The 12,124-nt window shown below is 41.7% G+C and overlaps 2 protein-coding genes across 2 annotated transcripts in view; both read right to left on the bottom strand.

Annotated features, from left to right (window-relative positions):
* The window catches only part of kcnc4 (potassium voltage-gated channel, Shaw-related subfamily, member 4), a 30,080-nt gene extending 22,640 nt beyond the window's left edge, over window positions 1–7,440 (bottom strand). The window contains exons 1-2 of the mRNA XM_084068225.1: window positions 7,203–7,440; window positions 6,038–6,901 (exon numbers count right to left, since the gene is read on the bottom strand). Coding sequence (XP_083924351.1) covers window positions 6,038–6,688 — 651 coding nt within the window. The 5' untranslated portion in view covers window positions 6,689–6,901; window positions 7,203–7,440. The remainder of the gene's footprint in view (window positions 1–6,037; window positions 6,902–7,202) is intronic.
* A 1,785-nt stretch (window positions 7,441–9,225) lies between these two features.
* hspa1b (heat shock protein family A (Hsp70) member 1B) lies at window positions 9,226–12,092 on the bottom strand. Its single transcript, XM_084069067.1, has 2 exons — window positions 11,954–12,092; window positions 9,226–11,346 (listed from the first exon to the last, which is right to left on the bottom strand). The coding sequence occupies exon 2, from the start codon at window positions 11,322–11,324 to the stop codon at window positions 9,408–9,410; it is 1,917 nt and encodes a 638-aa protein (XP_083925193.1). The 5' UTR covers window positions 11,325–11,346; window positions 11,954–12,092; the 3' UTR covers window positions 9,226–9,407.
* Between the last annotated feature and the right edge of the window lie 32 nt (window positions 12,093–12,124).

Raw genomic sequence — 12,124 nt, 5'->3', positions numbered from 1 at the left:
AGGATGGTCTGCTGTTGACCCCTGTAGTCTTATCCTCTGTTAAACTTTCATATAGCTAGTCTTAAGCGCAATACATACTGCTTTCAACGTCAGAAAACATCCAGCTTCGGAAAGGCTTCCCGAACTATAGTTCGGCGAGTTAGGACATCTGGAGGTGCACAGGTTCAGAGGAAAATTCTGGGACTACCGTTTCCAAAGCTCGGAATGAAATCAATTTGTAATTATATCACCTCCCTTTCCGAAGAAAAGTTTGGTCGCCGACTAGTCGGAAGGAGTATGTATTGCGCTTTAGTCTGCTTCCATCCGATATTTTACAATCGTAGAACTTTTTTTTTTTTTTAATTGCAAAGGTCCATACAGAGACTGTTAAATGGGTGTTTATGTATCCTGCCCCCTCTGCCTGGAATACGTTGCAGAATAACAGTTTTTCTTTTAATGAATCCTGCTAAGATGCTTTTGAATTCAGAATGAAAGAACTGGAGGCAGTCTTTTGAGCGTCATTGCTTTGATTACTGGCCTATTTTGGAAATGTATCTGCTTGTTTTAGGCTGCTGCCTGCCTTGGCCAGGTCTCCCTTGAAAAATATATTTATCTAAATGGGTTTTCTCTCCTGGTTAAGTAAAGGCCAAATAAATACATGATTAAAATGAAGATCCTCTTTGTTCCAGAACCTGAATCTAATTGTAAGCATTTCAGGAGCATTTCAGAATACTCTAATGCGATATTTTCTTCTTTTTTACCACATGCAATGTTCTGAAATGACAAACATGACATTTTATTTCAGTTACCTGTGCTAAATGACTCTTTGATCTGCCTGGGAGCAAATGTACCTTTCTCTTTTCCCACTGTGTCTTGGCATGCGAGTACCATCACTCACTACTGACTGAGATCCTCTCCCAACCTATTAGCAGAACAGTGATTAATTACAGTTACTCCTTAGATTTAATTAAATGTTGCACTGGCCAAGTTTATAGAAAGTTTTGTTTGCAGAGCTAACTTTCCTCTTATACCCCGGACTTGAACCCGGTTTCCTGCGCAAGTGCTGACATTTTTACCATTGAGCTAATTGAGCCTGCCTGCTTGCTCAGGGGATAAATTGAATCTTGACCATCAAGTAAAAATTCGTGTTAGATCCTGTGTCTAGGTGAGACATGACCGATCTATGTAAATGTCTCAATAGACGCCTTAACAGACAACGTCATGCTGATAAGAACCAGTATGCGCGCGCAGGCCGCAGGTCGGCAGCAAAAGAACCCCACCGCTCATAAGATGCAATGTAAAAGTGGTCATAGCCTCACGTCACGTGTAAAAATGCATCCCATCAAACTTTCAGATGCTGTTTTTCTCCCAGTGTGGAGGAAGAATGCTTAGGATTTTTACTGTGATCTCTCACTCTTGAAATATATAATCCTTGGTTTCTGTTGAGTGTAAACAATAATAACAATTCAAAGCAGTTGTCCCCCAAACCCCACCTCCAGTGGCTGTCATAAGAACGGAGGGAGCACTCTATGATCATGGCACCAGAACCTGCTTGGCTCGCGCAGCTGCAGCCCGTCAAGACAAGAATTTATGCTCCGTCCCGCGAAGTTGTCACGCGCAGAGAATAGCAGACCTCCAAGCTCACAGCGGTGGCATCCGCGATGCGGTTGTGAGCTTGTATGTCAGCTGTTCTCGGCGCGTAATACTGTTGCGCGATGAAGTATATATGTCTCGCTAGGGCGTACCTCACTAGCCAACACACAAGAGGGGGTTGAATGAACTAAAACCAGCGCACCCCAATACAGCAGGTTTAGGGATCTGTTGGGAATTGATTACATGAAACCTGTGCGTCCAGTCTCAATGTTTGTAAACAAATAATTGGTCTATAGAAGAGCATGGTGACAAAATACAACCACCCCAATTGTATAAGTTATATTGTATTAACATACTCTACCACACAGATTGGACAGAATTTTATTTTATTCATTAAAAAAGGTTAAATAGTGCCTCTTTATCTGCCACATGTGACAAATATGAAATGATGTTTTAGATCTTTCATGGTGCCCTGAGTTCTCTATAATGCATCATGAAATATTTGTAGTCATCTCTTGACTTAAATTATATAGATACTTATGTAGTTACACACTATTTGCTGAGAACCTTGAACTATGGCTTGAGACATGCTGGCTCCAGCATAAAGGCTTGACACGCTAACTCAGATCTTTATACTACCTACATGCTCTACACAAGCGGATGTGGTGCAAATGATGGACAGATTAACTTCCCCTTGGCTTTTAACAATCACATCCTTTCACCTGTAATGGTGAAAGGTAATGTGAGTCCCTCAAAATGCACTTGACATGCCTTTAGAATACATACTGCATATCTAGCACACTATACGTACAGTACATGAATGAGATGGGGATTAAATGCACACACACAGCTAAATATAGGCTGTATTTCAAATATGCTAGACATGTTATAGTTGGACTATTACATGTGTATATAAAATTAATATTAGCGAATATATTTTGACCAATGTAAATACATAATTGCACAAATATCTTTTATTTAACCACTCAAATATATTTTTCTCTATATATATATATTTGGGGCATGTTTTGTATAGATTTTAACATTATGGGTATAACTGGCTCACATCAGACCATCACTCTTTTAGTTCTCTGCAGACCTCCCCTCTACCGTCTCTAAAAATCACAAAGCATCTGTTATAATTAATTGGTGTGAAAACTGACTGGCACAGGGCTGATCGATTCTAGGTGGCATCAGGTGCATCAGCACAATGGCAGCTGTTACTCGATGATGTCGGCTGCAAGTGACTGACAGCCTGCAAATTCCACAAAAACTGACTCACATACTGTATATCAAGCACACATACTTACAGTACATGAATGATATGGGGGTTAAATGCACAAGGAGACTTTACCCACACCAGTATTTCAAATATGCTAGACATGTTATAGTTGGACTATTACACGTGTATATAAAATAAATATTAGCAAGTATATGTACAGTACAACAAATAAGGCTTATTGCATGACTGGCATCCAGTGAGAGAGACATACAGAATACATTTAGAATGCAATTGGGAAATGGCAATGTGAATCCATTAACAGACAAATACTGGAAGAGGTTATAATGAGTATCTGCTTCACTTTGTCTGAATTGAACGAACCAATGAATGCACTTGATCACAATGCAGCTCTGCCATTTACCTGACAGCTACTGGTTGAATGACACTAGATACCTTCATTCACATTTGCTTCAATAAGCGCTCTGCTGCTGCTTTTGTTGCACAGCCACAGTGCAGACCTTCTGAATTGCCTACAGCTGTCTGATATATCCCCTGAGAGGAAGAGAAACCCAATAGGAAGGTAGTGTAGTGTTTGCATTAGGACAGCAGTCATAAATCAAAGAGCACAAAGAAACATGTTGGTCAAATTGTTATTAATAAGCTTGTAAACTTGTAAATAGTATTTAACCATCAGCTATCTAGCCTATTTACTAGTTTCACTGTTCGGAATAACTTCAAATCCAAACCCTCAAACATATGAATGTAAACATTCAAGACAGTGTCTCTCGAAACACTATGCATGGTCATTCACCAGTACATTTCCACAGTGTTAATACACTATATAGCCTATTGTACATATATAAACTATGTTGGTGCAAACATTGTGTTTTCCTAGTTAAAATAGCCATAAAACTTTTAACTGGAAAAAAGTATATTTAAAAATTATAATAATAAAAAGAGAATGAACTGCTTTCAATACAGGTTAAGTATCTTTGTGCATCCAGTACAGTGGGGAAAGTAAGAAACCATGCTTTACTATGACAGAAACGCAAGAGAGAGGGCTACATTAAGAACAGCGATTAGCTTGCATTATTAACCATCACATCGACCTAAAGTGCTACCACTGTATGTCGTCCAGCATTTTGGAAGTTAAATAGTGTTTGGGGAGTGATCAAGTTATAAATTGGTTTATGGAAGGTGTTCAAGCTAAGTGGGAGGTGAAGTTGCACTGATTCAGACAATTCTGAATATAGAGCTAGACCGATATATTGGTTTGGCTGATTTATGAGCCATTATTGATGGTACATTTTTGATGACATCAGTATTGGCATTTATGCAGCCGATGTGTCCCGGTTTTTGCCTTTTAATGTTTTTCGACAATAGCAAATCTAAATGTGATGCGTTGAGGGCTTGGAGATTCTGAGATTTTGTTTGCTTCTGAAATAGTATTTTTATTTTTAAGTATTTCAAAATGTTACGCTTTTCGATAAGATATCGGTTAAAACATTGGTAATCGGTGGTCTAAGACTCTCCAATATCAGGATCGACATGGGACCCAAAATTGTGGCATCGGTCGGGCTCTAAAAGTGAATGAGATTCATCCCCCACCAAGGTACCCTTGAACGACACAACTCTACAGTATAGAGCTGCTCAAGGTCAACAGTAAGACTGTGGTTGTTCTAGCTCACTGTCAGTCTAACTAAATGTGTGTGAAGCAGCTGCTGTGAAAGAGCATCTCCCAAGTTAAATAAAGGTTACAAAAACCACTCCGTCCAGTTTTTACTCCGTTTATGAAAATGCAATGCAAACAGAGTTTGGTTTACATTTGCATGTAGTCTAAATGAATCCATGGAATTTGTCCACATCTCAAACGTGCATTAAAACATTTTTTTTATAATGCTAAGCCTAAGCACTGTTTTCTTAAAAAAAGAAGAAGTAATAATCTTACGTATTAAGTTAATGTTTGCCAAACCTATATAGCTACAATATAACTGAGTATAATTTTCTTTCCTGATTTGGCCATACAATGTGTCTATATTCACTGACAAGGGTTCAGGTTGCTATCTTGTCAACTTTTCAGTGAGTGTAAAGAGAACGGAACTGGAAACATTAACATTACATAACAGCATCATTGCACACTGACATCCTACTCTGGTGATGGTTTAATAGTTAAGAACCAAAGGGACACCTGTATATGATTCTGTAACTACGAGAATGTGAAAATGGACCCTTACAGGTCCATTTGGTTCCATTTGTACACTCTCATAGTTAAATGAACGCTCAGGATTTCGCAGTTAGATTGGGGTAGCCTACCAGAGATTATATAGTAGATCAAATGGGGTCCTTATGGACTAATGCATCAAACTGGGCGTCTAGATACACTTTTGGCAGACATACGTCTTACTCTTTTTATGCACCACGTTTTAAACCGGCTTAAAAGTTTTGAGGTGTTTCTTTGTTTTTGCAATGTCACCTCTGAGGAACCACTGGGAACAATGCACGCCAGCGGGTTATGAACCAAGTCAGTGGTTCTCAAAGTGGGGTCCGGGGACCCCCAGGGGTCCTTGAGGGGGTTCCGGAGGATCCCTAGCAAAACTGGTTAATATAGCATCACAAATCAGTTTAACCACTTTTAATCTTATAGTATAGCCCAGTGGTTCTCAAAGTGGGGTCCAGGGATTCTCAGGGTTCCTTCAGGGGTTCCAAATGGACCCTTACAGGTCTGTAACTCTGAGAGTGTACAAATGGAACCAAATGGACCCTTCCATGAGGGTCCTTTAAATTTAAAAAAAGGTTTGAGAACCACTGGCCTATACATCGGCTATTTGAAAATGCTATTTTACATTTTTATTGTATTATTTATTTAGCCCTATAGATCAGTGGTTCTCAAACTTTTGTTCCAGGGACCCCCAGAAGCAAAGATTTGAGTTACAAATGTTCACTTAAATATATATATTCAAAGGTTTGCACAAATGTTCACGTTTTTTTCAAAAGTAGCAGATCTACAAGCTCATAGTGCTCAGAGCTTGTAGATCTACTATTTTTGAATAGCCAAAGTAGTATAAAAGGTTAAAATTATTGTAATGCTATATTAACACATTTGGCTGGGGACCCCCTGGAACCTCCCCAAGGTCCCCAACCTTGAGAACTAATGCTATAGATATTAATTTGGGGTGGTCCTTGATTCCTTGAACATGTAAAAGTTTTGGAACCACCATCTGGACTGACTTATGATGAACTTACCCTCGCTGCCCTGGATGAGTACGGGTCCTCGAACAGGGCCCAGATCTTTGGTTGCCAGACCTCGCAGCATCCCCTCGACCTGTCCGGACAGTCCTCGATGCCGAACCTCCTGGGCACCTCCTTGTCGTCGTCGGTGTCGTCCGGATCCGGGGGTTCGAAGATGTCCAGAGCCTCCTCGGCGTCCCGGTGCTGCCTGTAGGTCATCCAGCAGCACGGCTCCACGTCGGTCTCGTCGATCCCCCAGAACGCCAGCTCCTCCTCAAAGAGGGGTCCGCACACGTCGGCCGGGCAGTGCAGTTTGCCAGTCCTGTAGTAGTTCAACACGTACGCGAAAATACCGGGATGTCTGTCGAAAAAGTGCTCGTTGTTGGTGGCACTTGTTGCTGCGGCTGTGGCGGGGGGGTGCGCGGAGTCTGTGTTGTCTCCCGGGTTGACCTGCTGGGTCTCCGGGTCGGCCAGCCAGGCCAACCGGGTGCCAGGCAGGGTCCTCAGGGTGCTCTTGTAGGTTTCGTGTCGGGTGCCGCCGACGTTTATGATGATCTTGTCCGAGTCCTCCCCCCGGAACACATCCTCCTTCATACATGATTTAGACGGAGGTTTGCTGGCTGACTTGCGCCCTCGGTACGACGAGACACACACCGAGCTGATCATTGAGATGGAGAGACCAGACCTCTCAGGGTCTTATTCTCTGGGTAGATGACTGCTGGTCGCCGGTCCAATAATAATATCAAAACAGAAACGGTGTGTGTGCCGTAATTGCAGACCAGACCCCAGTAGTCCTGGTTATAGTCACCGGTGAGGCTCATTTATCCACATAATGCTTCAGAGACTGGGATCCTCAGCCACTCCAGCGAGAAAACTGGCCTAGAATAAAACCACCTGTTAGCCTATAAAACTCCGCCAGACGGAACAGGTGTTTGGCAACAACATAAGAGTAAACTAAGCCTTCGGGTACAACAGCTACTCTTAGAGCGTTATTATAATAATACTACAACATATATATGCTATATATTTAAAACGTATAGACTATTACTAAAACGGATTGCTTTAATTGGCTATTATAGGCTATTAAATGTTGCACTTGCCGAACTCAATAGTTCTGACTTTGCTTGCAGAGATATGAGGCAAAACAAAAACAGAGCTAAAATAAAAATACACTCCTCACCTTTATAATGTTGCCAAATCTGCTCCAATTTCCTGTGCAGTGTCAACATCCAGATGGATAGAAATTAGCCTATTATTAGGCTACTACAATCCTAACTTTTATTTCCAACAAGGCGAAGAAAGACAAAGACGCTACAGTGAGATGATACAACGATGAAATGCGCGACACTGAATAATATTCCATCAAATGTTACTGTCAAACAGCTCGTCTGGGAAGATGTTATGTGTGGTTGTTTTCCTTCAGAGAATCTGTTGCATCTCCCCAAGTATCCTCCCTTATTACCGACTCAACCCAGATGGAACAGCCTCGGCTCTTTAACCCTTTGGCCGCTGGAAGGCTTTGGTGCATTTTACCACTCCCTTTAACTGGATAGATTGGTTAAAAAAAGGGGGGGGGAAACTGTGTGCATATTATGCACAAATTGTGTGTGTGTGTGTGTGTGTGTGTGTGTGTGTGTGTGTGTGTGTGTGTGTGTGTGTGTGTGTGTGTGTGTGTGTGTGTGTGTGTGTGTGTGTGTGTGTGTGTGTGTGTGTGTGTGTGTGTGTCTCCACCCGTCCATTGAGCTAGAAGTGTATGTTTCCAGAAACATACACTTCTATAGCTATAAATTGAGATGAGAGACAGGCTTCTGTGGTGAAATGACAAATAAAATAAGGAAATAACACAGGACCACAATGGAAACAAGCCCTTTAGGCTTTTTGTGTTATCCTTTTAGCACCATTGTTTAATGTACCACTGTACTTTTTGCAAACTGTTAATAAAGTATTTAATCAATCAATCAACCAATCATTACAAGAATGTTACTTAAATAACTATACTTAAATTACTTTAAGTACATATATATGTCCATAATTAAACGTATTTATAGCCATAAAAAGGGCTACTGTGTATATAAAGCCTATATTTATTTTTTTCATATTTATTTACACACGCACGCACGCACGCACGCACGCACACACGCACATAGTCCCCCTCTATTGAAAGTATTGGTTTCAAACCAATTCTGCCAAACAGAAGATAGGCCTACACCTCACCTCTACACCTACAGCTCTTAAATACCATTGACCTTGATTTGTAATAATGCATCTAGTCCTTTTTGCTGTTTAATAATGTGTAGCCCATAGAGATGACTGATGCATAGGCTGCTTGAAACATGATGTCAGTTGACCTCAGGCTCAGAGTGTTATGTTGGCTCCTTGCTCATGGTGGATCAACAGCAGTGACATAAGACATTATAACTCTCACAAGATAGCTCTTTTGAACTTCATTTATAGCTTGTCTGAATTCCCTCAATACTATCCAGTAGTCACTCGTAGGTCTCAACAGGTAGTTATGAGTGTTTCACTGCTTTGAACTGTTGTGAGACTGTAGATACAACTACAACATAAGGTTGCCACCTAGTGTACACTTTAGGGCGCAGCAGTTTAACAGAAGCCTTGATTAGAGTGAGTCATACAGTGGTACATCATTATTGTGTGCCTCTGGGATGTCAATGTTGCTAAATGAAACATATAGTAATCTTCAACAGAGAAATGAGTTAAATTGTGTATGTACTTCATTAGGCCATTCAAAAAATCTCACTTGTGAATACTCTAAATTGCATTAGGAGTTAAAGGTAGGGTAAGTGATATTTTTGGGTATTTATTTATTTTTTTGTTTAAAAGGTTAAAGTACTATATTCTGATAGTAATCATTACTACAGAGCGTTTGTTCGGTCACAGGGGTCTCTCCAACTCTTTAGTAAACAGAATATAGTACTTTTTCAGGTAGGTGACAAAGTTTAAGCCAATCAGGAGAAAGCACTGAAAATGCATTTTCTATTTAATAAAGAGCTGGAGAGACATGGGAGACTCCTTTTACTGAACAAACACTCTATAGCAATGAGTACGATCAGAATATAGAGCTATTTAACACTTATTTTAACCAAAGTAAATCACTTACCCTACCTTCAAGGATGATGGAAGATTTTATATTTTATAATCTGAGACTGTTACAATAAAAACAAAACCCGCACACTGCCAGCTTGCACGGTACATGAAATTGTTTATTAAGAACGAAGCAATGTTTCTGTCACACACAACCCTCCTCAGGCATGATAATCTGAGATTATCACTTTTATTATTGCAAATCATACACACAAAAAAAAACATGCAGTATTTTGCTTGGCAAATCATTACTGTAAACATCGACATGTGAGTGGGTAGTTTAGTCCACCTCCTCAATAGTGGGACCCTTTGAGTTGCTTCCCGCTTGACTCCCACAGCTCCCTGTGGGGCCTGCTCCCTGGTACAGCTTGGACACAATAGGATTGCACAACTTCTCCACTTCCTTTTGCTGGTGCTCATACTCCTCTTTCTCTGCCAGCTGGTTATCATCCAGCCAGGAGATCACTTGATTGCACTTTTCGATTACCTTCTTTTTGTCCTCCTCACTAATCTTCCCTTTCATGTTGTCGTCCTCCACAGTGCTCTTCATGTTGTACGTGTAGGACTCGAGGGAATTCTTGGCTGCTACTTTCTCTCTCTGTAAGTCATCCTCTACCTTGTACTTGTCAGCATCCTGTACCATCCGCTCAATATCCTCCTTGCTGAGGCGACCCTTGTCATTAGTGATGGTGATCTTGTTTTCTTTGCCGGTGCTTTTGTCGACCGCGGACACATTTAGAATGCCGTTTGCATCGATGTCAAAGGTCACCTCCACCTGTGGTACACCCCGTGGCGCGGGAGGGATTCCTGTGAGATCAAACTTGCCCAGGAGGTTGTTGTCCTTAGTCATGGCCCTCTCGCCTTCATACACCTGGACCAGCACACCTGGCTGGTTATCTGAGTAGGTGGAGAAGATCTGGGTCTGCTTAGTGGGAATGGTGGTGTTGCGCTTGATCAGAGCTGTCATAACTCCGCCTGCGGTCTCAATTCCCAGAGACAGGGGAGCCACGTCCAATAGCAGCAGGTCTTGAACGTTCTCTGAGGTGTCGCCCATGAGGATAGCCGCCTGGACAGCTGCACCGTACGCCACTGCCTCGTCTGGGTTGATGCTCTTGTTCAGCTCCCTGCCGTTAAATAAGTCCTGCAAGAGCTTCTGGATTTTGGGAATTCTTGTGGAGCCACCAACCAGGACAATATCATTGATCTGGGTCTTGTCCAGCTTGGCATCTCGCAGGGACTTCTCAACTGGCTCGAGTGTTCCCCTGAAGAGCTCGGAGTTGAGCTCCTCAAAGCGTGCCCTTGTGATGGAGGTGTAGAAATCAACTCCCTCATGCAGAGAGTCGATCTCAATGCTGGCCTGCGTGCTTGAGGAAAGGGTTCTCTTGGCTCTCTCACAAGCTGTGCGCAGTCTCCTCACTGCCCTCTTGTTTTGACTGATGTCCTTTTTGTATTTTCTCTTAAACTCTTCTACAAAGTGGTTGACCATGCGGTTGTCAAAGTCCTCACCTCCAAGGTGGGTGTCTCCTGCGGTGGCTTTCACCTCAAAGATGCCATCCTCAATTGTCAGGATGGACACATCAAAGGTGCCTCCACCGAGATCAAAGATCAGAACGTTGTGCTCTCCTTTCTTGCCTTTATCCAGGCCGTACGCAATGGCTGCCGCCGTTGGCTCATTAATGATCCTCAGAACATTCAGTCCAGAGATCACACCTGCATCCTTGGTGGCCTGCCTCTGAGAATCATTGAAATAAGCCGGAACAGTGATGACAGCATTGGACACCCTCTGTCCAAGGTAGGCCTCGGCTATCTCCTTCATTTTCACCAGGACCATGGAGGAAATTTCCTCGGGGTAGAAGGACTTGCTCTCCCCTTTGTACTCTACTTGGACCTTGGGCTTTCCATTTTCACTAATCACTTGGAAAGGCCAGAGTTTCATGTCAGACTGTACAACATGGTCGTCAAACTTTCTGCCAATGAGGCGTTTAGCATCAAACACTGTGTTGGTGGGGTTCATGGCCACCTGGTTCTTGGCAGCATCTCCGATGAGCCTCTCTGTATCAGTAAATGCTACATAGCTGGGAGTGGTCCTGTTGCCCTGGTCGTTGGCAACAATCTCCACTTTGCCATGCTGAAATACAGCCACACAAGAGTAGGTGGTGCCCAGATCAATGCCAATGGATACTCCTTTTGCTGACATCTTGGTTATTCCTCTAGAGCCCCTATGAACAGATAAGGGAAGTGCTGTTTTAGATTTATAACGTCAAATATCACTGTAATTAATAACTAGATCATTTTAAGATACAATCTGTAGTTTGTATAATTGTTTTTTATATTTATACCTGGATTGTAGCTTTAAAATTAAAATTAAACATTTTAAGCAACAATAATGTTGACTGAAGCACTTGTTTAGATAAGTAAAAAGTAACAGTCAGAAAAAAGTTATTACACTGGGTTGTCAAAATTAAGAAAACACCATAATGGAATGGACAAAACTGCAAATTAGAATACTGAAACAAATATAATTAATTTGATGCATAGCAAAAGTTCCAGATTAACCTTTTCCAGAAGTTTTAAGTGGTGTGCCATGTTAACAGTATGATACATCTGTTAGCCATATTATGCCAATGCATTCCCTATAACATTATATGATCACAAGTTAGCCTTCAATCTGATACTGGAATGGCATCCACAAGGCCTTTTCCATCACTATCATAAAGTGTGAAGCCTCAGATAACATGGAGTTTTTATAGCAGGGTTTCTGTTATTTCAGCCACATTCAAAACAAAAAATCCTATGAATTACTACTTATCATTTAGTTGTACTTACTTTGAGTAATCTGTCCCTTTGAGTTTTCGACGGATCTCAGATGAGTCCTCTTGAACAGTTTCCCCTGTGTCAGGTCCTGTGTCCCTGAGTTGTATGGTTCTTCAAAAGTGTTGCCTGAACTGACTCTGACCCAGTGCTTATATAGTGAAATGCTTGTTTCTGGAATGTTCA

This window comes from Gymnoscopelus microlampas (assembly GCF_963454915.1).
Source record: "Gymnoscopelus microlampas genome assembly, chromosome: 10".
In the NCBI taxonomy this organism is placed as follows: Eukaryota; Metazoa; Chordata; class Actinopteri; order Myctophiformes; family Myctophidae; genus Gymnoscopelus; species Gymnoscopelus microlampas.
This window is presented reverse-complemented; position numbering and strand designations above follow the sequence as displayed.

Excerpts from the sequence above, each read along its gene's own strand:
- hspa1b (XM_084069067.1), bottom strand. The coding sequence starts at position 11,324 with ATGTCAGCAAAAGGAGTATCCATTGGCATTGATCTGGGCACCACCTAC.